General features: G+C 35.4%; 1 protein-coding gene across 2 annotated transcripts; it reads left to right on the top strand.

Annotated features, from left to right (window-relative positions):
- Positions 1 to 6,074: 6,074 nt before the first annotated feature.
- LOC113695585 (cytochrome P450 81C13-like) lies at positions 6,075 to 8,441 on the top strand. Of its 2 annotated transcripts, none has more exons than XM_027214713.2 (3): positions 6,075 to 6,257; positions 6,495 to 6,585; positions 6,686 to 8,441. In XM_027214713.2, the coding sequence occupies exon 3, from the start codon at positions 6,737 to 6,739 to the stop codon at positions 8,270 to 8,272; it is 1,536 nt and encodes a 511-aa protein (XP_027070514.1). In that variant the 5' UTR covers positions 6,075 to 6,257; positions 6,495 to 6,585; positions 6,686 to 6,736; the 3' UTR covers positions 8,273 to 8,441. The 2 variants fall into 2 exon arrangements, with proteins under 2 accessions (XP_027070514.1, XP_071911798.1); XM_072055697.1 differs by having other exon boundaries at positions 6,077 to 6,227.
- The last annotated feature ends 8,138 nt before the right edge of the window (positions 8,442 to 16,579 follow it).

Below are 16,579 nucleotides of genomic sequence, written 5' to 3'. Positions count from 1 at the left end.
CTTCCATGCTTTTTCTAAGGACTCAAAATGATTATAATAATCTTCCCAAAAGTAATAAAATGCCTATCAAACTTAAAAACATATCACCAAGATTCTGCCCATCACCAAATACTATATCACTGTTATGCTACTTCTTTCGTATAGTTTTAATCCACCTTTTTTCCCCTCTTCAAGTTTTCTTATCCTTTTTATAATCCAAGTCTCCATGTCTCACAAATTCTAGTGTTAATCATGTTTTTTAATTGACTTGTATCTCACTCTTTCCATTTGTTATCATTTTTTCTTAGACCAAAGTTCAATCAACAGCTACAAACACAAATATATGATTGTAAATTTGGCCAAATGAATATGGAGGAAATGATTTAGGCCTGAGGTAAGGCTTTTTAAGACTAGGAGAAAAACAAAAATATATTCATTGAATAATTTGATTTAAATATAAAACTCCTTAAGGCAAATATGAGGTATTAATATGAATTTTTTCCCTTACATCAGCCGCATAAAACCCTAAAATGTTTTGGGGATCATGTGACAATAGATGAAACCACATGAAATTATATATAATTTACCTAATATTTTAGAAGAAAGTACATCCCTCTCCTGTATGATTAAAAATAAAAAAAAATTGGAATGATTTTTTTCCCTCTTTTTCACCCTTTAATACCAAGAAAAAAAATAAAAAAGTGTCTTCTCCCTTTTTTCCACCCTCTTTAATAACAAGGGGAAAAAAGTCAAAAAAAATGTCTTCTTCTTTTTTTCCTCGTGCACTTATCAATACTTAAAATAAGAAAATAGAGAGATAACTCAATTTTGAAAAAAGAAAATAAAAATAATAAAGAATCCAATGTGCTTTTTATTTTAAAATTACTACTTACTCTTCACCCCTACCACCCACTCTAACTTATTTTAAATTAATTATAATATTGGATTCTTCTTTATTTTAAATTGAGTTTTCTATCAACCTCTATCCCATTTCTTTTTTTTTTCTTATTAGTTGAGAATGAAAAAACAAGGAACCCTTTTACATTTTTTCTTGGTCCTCTTAGAATGAAAAAGGAGAATAACTGCGAGGTCAAATCCCTACAAAATAATGTTAAAAAGGTAAATTGATATTAGCACTATAGTTTAAAGGGATAAAGTTATAATAACCCCCAATTTTAGTAACCTTGTTGCTAACAATTATGTAATTCCTCTCTTTCCAGACATATGGTGTTGATGTTTACTCATCATTTCATAGTGTTTACTCATCAGTCCACAAAGCAAAGTTTACTTTTGCCGTGTTCTTCAAGTTATTTTAAACACTAAAAATATAAAGATTATTTCTAGAAACATTACTCGTGAAGGAAACGTATTCTTTGCCAGAAACCATTACTAGAATCAGATGTTAAAGTTATGTTTCTTCTGCTGTTAATTGCTTGAATGTAATTGCGATCTTCTCCACCTCGCTGCAAACCTAACCGAATCCAAAAAAGTTGTATTTAAGGTACAATGATTTGATTCTGATAACGATTCTTCAGCAATCATATTTTTCCTCCAAGCCTTAAGTTGTGTCATTTGGTGGGTATGTCTGATTAATTGACTTCGTACCTGCTGCAAATAAATAACACAGAGGACCCATTAATACCCTGATACTTGTCTGATCCTTATCCTTGATTTGCTAAACAATTGGGTATTGTAGTATGTGGTAGTTTCACCTCTTGATGACTTGTTCTGGCGGTTTTAGCGTCCATGGATAATCAATTCGACATCACTGATTTGGATTCCAATCTTTGGTTTTTTGAATAGACTTGAGTCTATTTTTTTTTTTGTTTTTGGCATAAAGACTTGAGTTTAACACGCATCGAACTCCGATCTATGTCAAGAGAGTGGGTTAGATGCATGGACTCTAGACTATATCAGCTCTAAAAGTATCCTTCTTGCTGTTATCAATAATTTTGCATTAATATGACAGGCATTGATCTTTCTTAATGAACTTAGAACATGTGAATTTTGTCTGAATAGAAGATTGCATTTTTCAGTTCAATTCCATTGAGGTAATTAAGTTAATTTCACTACAAAATTTAAACTACTGCCCTTTCTGTCTAGTCCATTGACATTTTGATTGGCTTCATGGTAGAGATATGCACAAAAACTTCAGCAATTGTCAACCAGTTAGCATTTTTTCGAAAGAAAACCCACATTCCAGGGTAAAATTAGACCATCCCTTACTGCTCATTATTCCGATGCATGGAAAGCTTTTTCATCGAATGTAATAGTTCTACCAGCTTAAGATATCTTTTCCGTTTGTTGGATTTTTCCATGGTTCAGCATCCCTGTCTTAGCAATTTTATCTCTAGTTCAGAGGAGATTCTACACCTTATAAAAAGGGAGGCAAAACCCAAGAATTGGAGAGTCAAATTTCATGGTTTTCAGACTAATGTCTCGACTGGTTGAGGTGAATACTGGGTTACACTCAGAATTTGTCACGGAAATCATATCTGAATGATTTCGTACCAACTGAAAATAATTAAGAGGACCCATTATATGTGTGATCCACGAGGTGATAGATACATTGGAGTTTTCTCAAGTGGTAATTGCACCTCTTGATAACAGGTTTCTCGTGGGTTTAACGTGTAAGGATTTATTTGATTTGGATTTGATCTTTCGTCAAATTTCAATAATTTTGATTTGATTTGGAAACTTTTTTTTTATTGATTCTAATATTGATTCTTTAGTTATCTTTCAGATTTCCAAGTTTAATTTCTATCCCTGGAAAATCAGTATACAATAAGTTGCAATTTTTTACAATGTTTTGACTTGACACACATGTCAAAGTCAACCAAATGCCTAATTTAGTGAATTCACCATGTAATTGCTGTAAAAACTTTTAGTATGTATTAATGGGTGATATATTTTTGTTCTCTCTTTTCTTCGTACAAGTAGTAGGGTAAGGGAAGTTAGCTGGGTGCTATGTTATTTGGAAAGATTTTCACCATGCCTTTTTTCAACCTGAAACTTATGGTCCCTCCAAATATTACTTACTACAATTAGTATAAAAATTTAAATGTGCTAATAACCTAAAGTCCAACTCTCCAACTTCCAAAAGTGCTGGGAGTACTAGTGCTACTAACCTTGTCCGAATGTGTAATACTTGAAATCATTACATTGGCGTCACTCATATTTGATCATCTGTATTTTAATTAAACTCCGAGGAGTACTAGTGCTACTTTTGACAATCAAAGCTCTATATGTTTCAATTTCTTTGTGCATCTGGAACACATGTTACTAGATTGCAGTCTAAAGGTTTTTTTTTTTCATTTTCTGCTAATGTATACCCTAATGCAGATTTTTTTTTTTTAATATTTTCCCCGGATGGAGGTTTATCAATTCAAACAACTTACTTAGAGGACTGATTTACAGCAGCCTGGATTAGAATGTTATGCTTAATTGGTGAACAAGTGCTTTTCTCTTCCTAGTTAATTAGTTGCCTTAAGTATATCCTAGGAGGATGTTGAAACAATTTGTCAGTCTTTGTTATACTCTATCTGTCACAATTTTTTATTTTAATGAAAATCTTGCTTGTTAAGATCAGTAAGTTAATTTCAGTCTTTTCTACTTTTCACCAAAATTCAACATCTGAACGATTGCTACATGTCATCCACAAGATGACAAGGGTTAAGGGTAGACAAATAGTAAATATATCATGTGGACCTTTTGGAAATGACAAACATTGTGGAGGAAGGAGGGCGCAAAAATGAATGAAATTCTTTGCCGGACGAAAGAAGTAAAAGTTAATTTTATGATGGGCATTGCTGTTATTTTGAGTAAAATATGTATTTCCTTAATTCAACCTTTTCTTAATATGTGATTTGAGTAAAATATGTATTTGATTCAACCAATAATGTATCCTCTGAAAAGTAGACCTTTTCCTCTCACTATGGTAGAATGGCAAACATTAGCGTATACATAGCAGAGTTTTGAAATTCAATTAAGTTCAGGTTCAGAAGTCGAGAGGTTTAAGTTCAATTGGTTGGACTTAAACAAATGCTAAAAATAAACAATTTGAAAGACATAAGAATCACAAGTCAATTACATACAAATTAAAAAATGCGCAAAAAATGTAAAACAAATATACAAAAAAATTTTCAAAAGGCTTTCCAAAAAATGCAACCACTATGTTCTGTTTTTCAAATACATATTTTGTGGGACAAGATTAATTTGAAGAGCTAGCGTGGGATGCGTCGAGAATGGAAAACTTTGATTTATTAACTCTATGATTGTCCGTCTACTTAATTTTTATATTAAGTTTTACTGCTAAAATAACGTCTTCGGTGCAACGTTGGTTTCTTGAGATTGATTCCTTACCAACCATATATTTCTTCTGAACTCGGAGTGGGCTCTCATGTTGTGGTGGGCACCGTTTCTGTATAAACAATTTGTTATGCACGATATTGGTTTCAGGATATCGATTCTTATATTTCTTCTGAGCTCTGGTTTGCCTCTATGTTGTGGATACGTCCGATTGACCTCCTACTTCGTACCAACAAAAAAAAAAAAAAAAAATCAAAGAGATAACTGCGTGATTCAAGAGTTGATAAACGATTGCGTGTGTTAATTGTAGTTGCACTTCTTGATCACATGATTCTAGTTGTCGATCTCCTTGATTTGGATTTCGATCTAATTCGAATAGTTTTGATTCTTTTAGATTATGTCTTTCTTGTGCATTTCAATCTTTAGAATTTAATAATTGTTTCTTAGATTGCTTTTACCTGTTTGCTAGTGATTTTACATAAATTATTTCAATTGTGACTCCAATGATGTTATCCTCACAAAGTCTCTTGGCAAACACTTAATCTACGGGTCCATTAAGTTGGTGTATGTTCTCATACGTACAACAGTCACCACGTTATTTCGTGGCATTTGCTTAAGATACTCATATCTAAGACTAACATGTCTAGATTTATCATTAATATAAATATGTATAGACTAATTCTCACTTTGTCTAAATATTTATTTTCTTCCTATTCTATTAAAATAATTGGAGGAATGTTGGAGTATTTTAATAAAATATGAAATTTATTTGATCAATTCTCTCAAAAAGTTTTACAACAATTTAATTTGGGAGTTTTTGGGGATTGCAAACCTTAATGTTGAGAATTATGATAGAGGAGTTACAAATTATGTTTCTTACCATTTTTAAATGCATGAAATATTATGTCATCAATTTGTATAGGTTACAAATCCTACAATTTTATATATTTTATGTATTTGTATGAATAAATGAATGTATGTATGTGTGTGTGTGTAATTATTTCATATTGTACTTGGATATGTAACCTATATTTCTAAATGAATTGTGTAGCATATAAATAGTGAAATTCTTTGAAAAATTTTACACTTCTCTCAACAGAAACATCTTCTAAATAGAATTTTTTCTACAGTCATTTCTTTTTCTAGTACTCTATTTAGGTATTGGGGAGGCTTCTGCTTCTCTTGATTGTACAGGTCAAAGAGAAGCAACATCCTTTGAGTCGGACTATTGTATCCTGTAGATGGCGCTTTAGACCTCCTGTAGCAATTCTTAAAAAAGAAAAACTGTAGGACCATGTATCATTTTAAAGAGAGTATCCTTATGCACCTCAATCCTATCATACTTCTTAGTTGTTGTTTAAGTTCGTGTTCATCATCCTAGAACATGCCAAATTACTCACATAATAAAATATTACATTTTTAAATATAATATTGAGGTAAGCATCTTGTTCAATTTTGTTCATTGAACTAAATTTGAAATATATTTTTTAAACTTATTTGATTATTTTAGATCAGAGGACAAATAATGTAGATGTTGTTAAGGAGAAACACCTCAAGAAAGTCTACTAAAAAAGCCCAATATGTAAGTGAAGAATCTAATTTTGATGCAAAAACTTAGGCTTTTAGGTCTTATGCACTTACTTACATATTAATTGCTTTTTTTCCATTTCTCAAACCAATGTGAGACATAATTCTTTTAGCCATGAACCTAACAATTTTTACGTTTATGAGTTTACATTGAATCCAAATTTATAATTTCTTCTTCAATCCTACTTTAATACTACATGTAAGCCACCTTAATTTCCAAGGTTACCTCTTCTCCCAATCATTGACCTACTTTTCTTTAACATCCAAATTGGATTCTGAACCCTGCCAAACATTGATTCCTTGATGTAATACCAACTAGACCCCCTATCAAACCCATTGCGCATCTGATCCAAGTAAGATGTTTATGAAGGCAAGGTTAAGAGGTTATAAGCTGTTATATATACATAATTACTACAAGTTATCTTAGAATTCAGAAAACATCATGGCAGATTTAACTTATCACCGTTTCGGCCAGCAAGTAAAATTTCCAGCAATATCATTTCAAAATGTTCAATAAAATTCTAGCAATGTTTACAAAATTTTGATCTACCATTGTGAAGTTATTTTCCTTTTGTAAAAGCAGTCTTAAGAAGCGGTGATAACAGACTCTTCTTCCGCAGTGACATCTCATCCAGCAAACAAATCCAAGGGAAAGACCCACTCTTCTTCGCCGGCAGCATCTCCAACTCCGGCGAAGACCCACTTTCAGAGGTAAGCTACTTCGGCATCTCTCTCTCTGCTTTAAAAGCGGCCAATATCAACGGCTCATCCCCACTCTGACACCGACATCTCATTCCTGTTCCTACAATAGCATTACCAACAAGGGTGAAGACTCTTTAAGTATTTCCAGAGCTTTTTGGCCATGGAGAATCTCTACTGCTGCCTCATCACCATCTTATCGTGTTCTTTGCTTCTCATCTCCAAAAACTTGCTATTCAACCATGTCAAGAACAAGAAGTTACCGCCAAGTCCACTTGCTCTGCCAATAATTGGCCATCTTTACCTTATCAAGAACTCACTCTTCCAAGACTTAACTTCATTATCAGCTAAATATGGTCCAATATTCTTTCTCCAATTCGGTTGGCGTTCCTTTGTTGTTGTGTCGTCTCCAGCTGCCATTGAAGAGTGCTTCACCCAGAATGATATTACGCTTGCAAACCGTCCTCGGACCATGGCTGGAGATAGATTGACCTATAACTACACAGGCCCTGGGGTGGCCCCTTATGGCGACTTGTGGAGGGTTCTTCGTGGCCTCTTTGTTGTTGAATCTCTCTCTTTCAACAGCCTCCAGAGGACTTCAGTTATCAGGGAAGAGGAATGTCAGATGATTCTCAGGTCAATCTACAGAGTTTCAAAGAATGAAAGCCAAGTAAGAGTTGATTTGAGCCATTGGATTTCTATTTTCACACTCAATGTTATGATGAGGATGCTTGTTGGAAGATGCTCCGTCAGAGAGGAGGATGCTGGAGAGGAGTTGGGCATGCAAATAATTGAAGAATTCAGAGAAATGTTTGGTTCAAGCATTTCAATGAATTTGTGTGACTTCTTCCCTGTGTTAAGGTGGCTTGGCTACAAAGGGTTGGAAAAGGAAATGATCTCTTTGCAGAAGAAGAGAGATAATTTCGGTCAGGGTTTCATAGATGAATTTCGATGTTCAAATACTCTGCTGGACAAGGAGAAGAAGGCACTGATTGCAAATCTGCTTTCTCGTAAGGAAAATGAATCTGTTTTTTTATCAGATGACGCCATAAAGAGTTTTGCATTTATAATGCTTACAGCAGGAAGAGAAACGTCCACGCTGACCATCGAATGGGCTATGCTGCTTTTGCTAAATAACCATACGGCACTACAGAAACTCAGGACTGAGATTGACATCAACATAGGACATGGAAGACTGTTGAGAGAATCTGATATCCCAAAGCTTCCTTATCTTCATTGTGTTGTCAATGAGACAATGAGACTGTACCCCGCAGCACCACTTCTGCAACCTCATTATGCATCTGAAGATTGCAAGGTAGGGATGTATGACATTCCCAAAGGTACAATTGTTTTAGCTAATGCCTGGGCCGTGCATCGGGATCCAACACTCTGGGAGGAGCCTGAGAAATTCATGCCAGAAAGATTCGAAGTGAAGAAATTGATGGACAAAGAAGAGTTCAATTCCAAGTTCTTGCCATTTGGGATGGGGAGGAGAGCTTGTCCAGGAGCCAATCTAGGCATTCGGACTGTTTCATTGGCAATCGGTACAATCATCCAATGTTTTGATTGGGATAAAGTCGAACAGGATGGTGACTTGGACATTAACTTTAGTAATAGAATCACTCTGCAGAAGGCTAAACATTTGGAGGCCCTATGCGTTCCACGCCAAGAATCAATTCTGCTTCTCTCTCAACTTTGAAAGCCAACAACTAGAAGCTGTGAGTTTTGGTGGTACGAAGCTATCAAGTTGTTATCAGCCAGTGGCCTGCAAGACAATTCTTAATTATTGTATGAGTAGTTAAAATCTTTATGTGTTAACAATAATCTCTATCTGTGCTTAAAATTAGTATTTAGTTTTGTGTTTACAATCCCCTCCTTTGTCATCTACATCAGGCTAATGTTGCTGTCGCCTTGGCCATTATTGTTTGCCAAAAAAAAAAAAAACAACGCCCCACTGTTTACTTGCTTAAAACACTAATCTCTTAGTATACATTTTGTTCAACACAGCCCAAGGCAAATAGCACTTAACTCCAGCAAATGGATCAGTCAAGAAATCATATATATACTAATCTGTCATCAGCTAAGTGTAACAGTCATCAATTGGCAATTCAACATACGGCTACTTCCTTAATTTCTTCTATGTTAACTCCAACTTAACATGCAGAGGATGGTGATCAATCTACAGAGTATCTTTAGCAGTGATATAAAGTTTACAGCCAAGGAAATCGCAGAGCAAAGCTGGGCTAGGTCTTAATCTTCCCCCTCGGCCATGTTTTCAAAACTCTAACAGCAACCAGTTTTAAAACACAAATTTTTCTCCGATAATCCCTTCAGTTTATATTCAAATCTTTCATGCATGATGAAATCAAGGTATTATACAATATATTACAGCTTAGTACAGAATTTTAGAACCAAAATTCGCAAAAGGAAGCTGGTACTTCTTTATTTCTTGTTCTCGGATGAAGCTGAGAAATTTCCAGCAACCTCTCATCAATATTTGTTGGACTTGTGTGTGGGCCAGCCCATTTGTGGGCCAGTCCATTTGTGCAAGTAAGCAACGCTTGAGGGTTTCTCAAGCTTAAATACAAGTAGCAGCCGCAAGATGCAATTAGTTTTTCATGTGAGAAAAAGTGCCAGCCACCTTTGAGAGAAACGAAGAGAGAGAAAGAGTGAGAGCTAGAGACAGAAAATTCTTTGCAATTTTGAAGCCTCAGTTGGAAGGTGATTTGAAGTCCGATTGAGACGAAATTTTACACACGGGATCTTCTCATCAAACTCTACTTATCCACCGATTTAGATTTCAAATTTCCTCTTCGTTTGGTAACACCTTTCCAAACCCACTTTTCTGATAGTTGTAGTTTTTGGGGGTGATTTTATAGCAGATTTGCTTGGTTGATATTGGTGCTATTATTGTCATCCGATTATTTCGAATAGACCTGTGTATTCCCATTAGGGATAATTTCAGAAACCTCCCTTGAGGTTTCAAAAAATATCACAAAGTTCCCTCCACGTTTTCAAAATCTCTCTTACCACCCTTTGAATTGACATTTTGTTAACAATGTCTGTGAGAACCTCGAAAAAAAATATATATAAAATAATAATAATAATAAATATGCAGTTACATATTACTTTTGCATGTTAGATTTTTAATAAATCCCACTTCTATCTTTACTTGTTCTTAAATAAGCACGTAAAAATAGTTTTTATGCTACAAACAATTCAATTGTGTAAAATATTGAAATTACTTGATTCTTGCCGAGATAAATTGATATTTCTTGATGTAAATTATTTTATCGCCTTAATATTAATTCCTTGAATTCCGATAGCTAGTTTTAATCGTTAATAATGTTAAGTGTTAATAGGAACCTTAGCAATAAGATGAAGTCGGTAAATTTTAGACAAAACCGTTACAAGTGCACTTAGTATACTTAGGACGTTAAAATCTCGATAATCGAATCTTTGCGAGAATAGTATATTATTAGGCATTCAAATTACAATTGGGGTAAATTTTGGAATTAGATTAAGAATAAGGACTTAAGTGGAAATTCGGAGGAAACGTGAAAAGAGTAAAATAGCCTCCACCACCTCGGAAGTTACCATGCAACCACCAAGGATCCATTGGCCAACCTTTTAAAATCACAATTCCATTTCTGTCGGATCACATTTCCTTTCTCCTCTCAAACACTCAACCTCCTCCATCCGCGATTCATCTTCATTTCAGCACCCCATCTCCACTCCACTATCACACCTCAAACCACAACAACATTCTCTCTTTGCCTTGTTATTATCGACCGAGAGTGAAGAGCCGAGCTTCCCATTTTCCTGTCTGATCAGAAGCTTGAGCAAGGGAGGAAGTTGCGCAAGTTGCTTTCTTAAATTGTTCGCGAGTGAGTGTGAGAGATAACTGCGTGAGTTTTATCATCCTCTTCCTCACTGCCTAGAGCTTCCATTCCTTTCTTCAACCTCAACCAGCTGCGATCATCCACCATTCCATTCCGCGTGCAAGCTTGAGCAAGAGAGGGAGTTGGCGGGCTGCATTCCTGTGCTGTCCGAGAGCTAGCCGAGAAAGAAACATTGCAGCTTCTTGTTGCGTGAGCTGAGCTTCCAGCTGAGGTAAATTCTAGACTTAGGCTAGCTAATTATCGGTAGATGAAGCTGTTTAAGAGCTTGCATGTGAAGTTTATGCTTCCGGATGATGAAAACAAAGCATTAGAAAAATCTGATTTGGAAGGAATGGGTTTGCCGAGAAGCTGAAATGGAAATGCAGCTTTAATTTTGTTTCCCTGAGGCAATCTGAGCTTATAAATGTGATTAACTAACTTAAGACAAGATGATTAAGCTTTGCATGCAGCTCATTAGCTCGGTTAAGCAAGAAATAAAAATGAACAAGAAAATCTGCTGCATGCAAGATCATCCGAGAATAGCCGAATGAATTTCTGGATTTGTGGATGTTTATAGTTGTTGTCCGAACTTGATCTGAACTAGAAATGATAGTAATTTCATTAAGTAGCCTTGCATGTTAGTTTTGGGTACTTAACACAATGATTCAACCGAGGTAAATTCGGATTTAAGACCAAAAATGTTGAAGCAAAGTGCTGGAATTTCTCAGCTTAGCCGAGGGAAGAAGAAAGAATTTGTCTAGATTTCTTTTGCAAATTTTGGGTTCCAGATTGTTACATTAAAGTTTGATTCGCTGTAAAATATCCTATACTTGTTGATTGCACTTTATAATATCGTAAGATAGCCATGCATGTGGCTGTTGAGCCGTGGAAAAAAAAAGAGAAGAAGAAAGAAATCTGAATTTTTAGAATTGCTTGAGAGTTAAGCCGCCATGATATTCTTCATGTTTTTGGGTTGAGTTCTTGGCTATTTAAGTGATTTGCACAAGCGTTAAATTTTTAATGGAATTAATTGCTGGAATTACATGTTATTAGTTCTAGTTGGTTGATTTCACTTTAGAATATATTAAGATGGTCATGCATGTGAAATTTTGGGGTGACCATTTGATTTTATGGCTGAAATGTTGACATGGAAGTTACTTGGTGGATAAACCACTAGCGGTTTAGCCGATGGAATTTCTTGGCATTGGAATGGATATTTTGGAAAAAAAAAATGGCTGGAAAATGTTTAATCTGTAATTGTTATGTGTAATGAGGTTATTGGTTGCAATCTTGGAAAAGAGGTTGTTGCAAATCTTGTCCTTGGTTTCAAATACATGAAATTGATTTTTAATCTTTGAAATTTTGGTTAAATTGTTGTAAGAAGTAATTGTTGGATACCAAGAGCTAATGATTGATGAAGCTCTTGGCCATTTGGGTAATTTTTGCAAGAGTAAAATTTTGGTTGGATTTGTTTGACGTTTTGGACTACCTTTGCTTAATTTTGATTAGAATTGATGTGAGGACCCATAATTTTATTATTTCAAAATATTGTTAAATTGGTCATTTTACAAATATTTCGTACTCAAGTTACCCAAAAAAAAAATTACTAAAGTACATGAATTTCTTGAAAATAAATTTTACCGATTGGTTCTTTACGCGCATATTATTTTAATGCCCAAATTTATTCAAGATGAATTGCTTATCGTGTTTTTTTTTTATTGTTATATATATATACTTGGATTATCATCTTTTAGAGTTTTAGAATCGAATAAGTTGAATTTCCAAGTTCAAACGAGAAAACCCTTAAGTTTGACCTTTATACGCCCCCGTGCCGAAAAGGGCCCGACAGGCACATTAATTTGATTAATTGGAGATTTTAAGAACATGATATTAGACTACTAGTAATGTACTAGGGAAATTACCTCAGAGGTTTAGTGCACAAAAGTTGCAAACGAGCGCGAAAATTGGACACGCGAAGACCCTAAACGGACCTAACATGAGTTGACACTTAGACTTAACCATTAAGTCACCAATTCTCTCCACTTTCATTACAATACCTGATTTCACTCTCTCTCCTCTCATCACTCTCTAGTTGGCCGAAGATGGGAAGAAAAAAAATCTAGCCAAAATCCTCACAAACTTGCTTCAATCCACCTCCAAATTTCATCATCCATTAGAGGGCTTTGATCCTAGCTTGGAAGAGGGGGCTGTTCATCAGTTTTCTTGGAGGAATTTCGGTCAAAATTTCTACCTTAAAGCTGTCCAACTAAGTTCTTGAGGTAACTCACTCACCCACACTTTAATCTTGCAAAATTATAGCTCAAATGGAGCAAAGGTAGCATGGGTTTGCAACCTATGGTAGAATTTGGGTTGATTGGTTGAGTAATTATGTTCTTGCAATTCCATGACATGCTCGAGGGTTTGAGGATGTTTATTGGTGGCTGATGTGATGAATTAACATGTTGTGGTTGCTGATATTGTGCTATGTTACATGTATATAGAATGATTGATGGAATGAAGTTGGAAGAAAGTTAGAAATTTGGAGAAGGTACCGTCTGAAATTTCTGACTTGCCGCCCGACTTTCATGTTTGCTGCTGCCCTGTAATTTCGAAAATTTTCTGGTGTTAATTGAGCTTCCAAATTGGTGTAGATATGTTGTGCTATGTGTATTGTGGTTGTCTACCAAAAATCAACCCAAATGGTTGGTTAAATTGTGAGTTACAAGTAAAGAAGCAAAACTGGAACAAGCTCCAGAATTTTCTGACCAGCAACATTTGTGTAGCTATAACATTTTGTTCGTTGATCAAAATTGAGTGCCATTTGAGGCATTTGAAAGTAGACTCTTAGAGCTTTAAAATGGTACCAAGCTCATTTTCTATTTCGTCCCGAACGATTCGTGGCGAGTTTTGAAAGTTGGCTGTCTGTTTATTACTGTTCATCCGAGACTGCCCAGAAAATCCATTTTGTTTCTTGATTTTGAACCGCTTATGTCTGGATTTTGGAAATGATTTCTTCTACACAAATATAGCCTTGTAAACCTAGTTTCTAAATCCACCAGCCATTTTCAATTTCACTGAGAATCGAGTGAGATACGGCCTAATTAGCGAAGGGCATTAAATCTGGAAAATAGGCCAACAGTCCAGGAATTTTAGCGAACTTCAACTTTTTATTTCTTGAGCTAGGAACATCGGAATCGAGTTCCGTTTTTTTCATTTGAAACCTGGATTGGAACTTTACATGCATATGAAAGTTCAAAGGTTGGTTTTGCTTATATGATTTTTACCGAAATTCCAAAATTATTTGGAAAACTTGGACTGTTTTGACCTATATTCAATGAATAGTAAGGTTTCTTAGAGAAATTGACTTGTGTCTGATTTGATTCCTGGAAAGTGACCTTCTACAAAGTTGTTATGCTTCGAATGAAGTTTTTGACGGTGTAAAATTTTCCATTTTTAGACTTTCCGAACTTCTGGACTGATATTTCCAAGAATGACTCGAAAAGTGAAAATTTTCAAATTGGACCTAAATGTTCTTTTAAGGGCCTAGATTACATTTTTACAACTCTTAGAGCATTTCAAACCTATTTTCATGGTGAACTTGAGTTCACCTATCACTTGAGACCTCATTTGAAAGTCGGTTCCTTATGAATTGAAATACTTTGGAAATTTGAATTTTGGAGTCAAAATTGACTATTTCTTTTCTTTACACGAATACTGTATGGCCTGGAATTTGAGATACAATGCATTATTGCATACTTTCAGGATCTCAAGAGGATTTCAAGGGATCTCCCGGCGAAGCGTCTTAGAGCTAATTTCTCAAACTTTGACTTTTGATACTTGATGAGTATCAAGTGCATGTGAAGTGTTTAAATGAAATGATTCTTGTACTTGCTAGTTAATGAGGCTAGGGCGTACTTTATCGCCATTGTCCTCTCTTTCATGAAATTGCTTGCTTGATAAGTGATACGTGTTACATGTGAATGCAAATGAAAGTGTTTTTCGTGAGCATTGAGCGGCAGAATGTATCATGCCCTTTTAGGGTAGGAGGTACCGCTCATCCCGTCTCAATGCTATGACCAAATCTTGTCGATTGGAGCTTCGTCTCATCGACCTAAAAGTGAATGGGAGGGGACGCCCCAACCCATTGGCTAGCCTTGTAACTCGAGCCGGCAAGGGTTTGGTCGAGAAACTTGGTGAACCTTGGGAAGTGTCATAGTTTGATCCAAATAAGGGGTCTTGCTAGGTATACTTGTTAAGTGATACCACCTACATGCTTGTTTGGTTACGGATCCAAGAGGGTGTCATGGTGGCTGGAGGTAGTAAGTGGAGTTCTACATGGATAACTGTGAAAGTTGACGGAGGGTCAACTATCTGAGCTTGGATCGCGCGTGGATTAGCTCCTGAGAGCTCCCGTATCCTTTTATTGTGATTAAATTCCCTACTTGCTTAATGTTTCGCAGTTACTTGTTACTCGAGTTATTGCTTTATATTGTGTCTTTGCTCGCATGCTTGCATGTTTTCCCTTGGCCTCACTGAGCATTAACTCACCCCAATTTGTTTTCCTTAACAGGTTTGGAAGTGGAAGTTCTGAGGCTTAATTAGTGACCCCCAAAAATAATTTTTCCCCACAGGGCTCGAGGCCAAAGAAAGCGCTTGTATTGATTTATTAGTGCCTGAAGGGATATCTCATATATAATTTGAATTCGATTCACTTGATAAGTATTTGATGTAATTATTTGAGAACTGAGGACTTTTGTCTTATTCGGGAAATGATTCCCTTACTTGAGATTTGTAATGTATCTTATCTCGTTCTAAGTTTGAAAAATGTTATTTCGTTTATTCTTGAGGTTGTACCCTATGTTATTGGATGTGAGTGATGTATTTTATTTGAGGACTGTAGTGAGTCCCGGCGAGAGCTGGGCAGGCGGTCCGCCGAGCCCTTTGGTTTGCCTTAGGGGGAGGTGGGGCTGTCACAGTTGGTATCAGAGTCTTGGCTCTGGATCTTGTAGTGTTTTCTAGGCTTAAAGTTTTTGTAGTGTATCTTAGGCTTAAAGTTTTGGATGCCTAACTGTGGGATTAATTTGCATATTATGTGAACTGGAGGATCTATTGTATCCTAGGGGTTAAAGAAATTGGTTATTAGAGAGTTACTTACTTGGGACTTGTAGAAATAAAAATTGAGGAATTAGGTGATGTTATATTGAAGGAAAATATGGGCTGAGGGTTAGTAGTGAAAGATTGGACGAATTTGAATTATTATTATACTTGTAAGTGTGCAAAGAATTGAGACAATTATTAGTACTGGCTATAGAGGATAAGAGACCAGGATTTGATGGTCAAACTCCATGTATGGTGATTTTGAACCAAGATAAAAGAGTTTCAAAGGAATAAAATGCATTTTCCCACCCATTTACCTCCTAGAGAATTTCTGCTTTGAAATTCTAATGAAAAACTAGGATGTACTAGGTTTATTTTCAAACGATGATTGGAAATAATATATATATACTTTAAGTATGTATAATTTTCCGATTTTGGTAAATATGTGAATTTTACTTGAATTTCAATCTGAAAATTTATGAATAACTGATGAGTTTGTTGAATTTTGTATATGATGGGCTGATACAAGGTTGAAATTTTCTAAACTAAGTTTTCCCCCTTGATTGTATACTGGTGTATTCTCACACTTGAATTTGTCTATGCTTTACACAAAAAAAAAAAAAAATCTTGAGTTTTCGGAAGAATGGCGAACTTATGTTTTTATAATGTAAATCTTGAACTTGATAAGATTTTTGGTTACTTTAAATACTCTTCTTATGTTTTAAAATTCTTGATTTTCCAGAAGAGTGAGCCTATCTTTAGGTGTACGGGCTGAGGGAACTTTGAGTTGAATTTCGAATGGATAACCTTTGGTTTTAGCTTGTGTTATGGTTTGATTGGATCTAATTTCGTAAAGGCATGTGATTTGTTTGAAATTAGTGATATTTGGATCCTTTGGTTTAACTATGGGCTTAGGAAGGGTGGTGCACGCCGTGAGACCTTTTGTACCCTGCTTGCATATACTTCTATATTTTGTGGCACTTAAGTGCCTATATACAGTATTTGACATATTGGGCTTGTTTTGTGAC

The sequence above is a fragment of the Coffea arabica genome, chromosome 6e (genome assembly GCF_036785885.1).
Source record: "Coffea arabica cultivar ET-39 chromosome 6e, Coffea Arabica ET-39 HiFi, whole genome shotgun sequence".
NCBI classification, from domain to species: domain Eukaryota; kingdom Viridiplantae; phylum Streptophyta; class Magnoliopsida; order Gentianales; family Rubiaceae; genus Coffea; species Coffea arabica.
The sequence above is the reverse complement of the archived record's forward strand: the minus strand, read 5'-3'. Positions and strand labels throughout refer to the sequence as shown.

Excerpts from the sequence above, each read along its gene's own strand:
- LOC113695585 (XM_027214713.2), top strand. The coding sequence starts at position 6,737 with ATGGAGAATCTCTACTGCTGCCTCATCACCATCTTATCGTGTTCTTTG.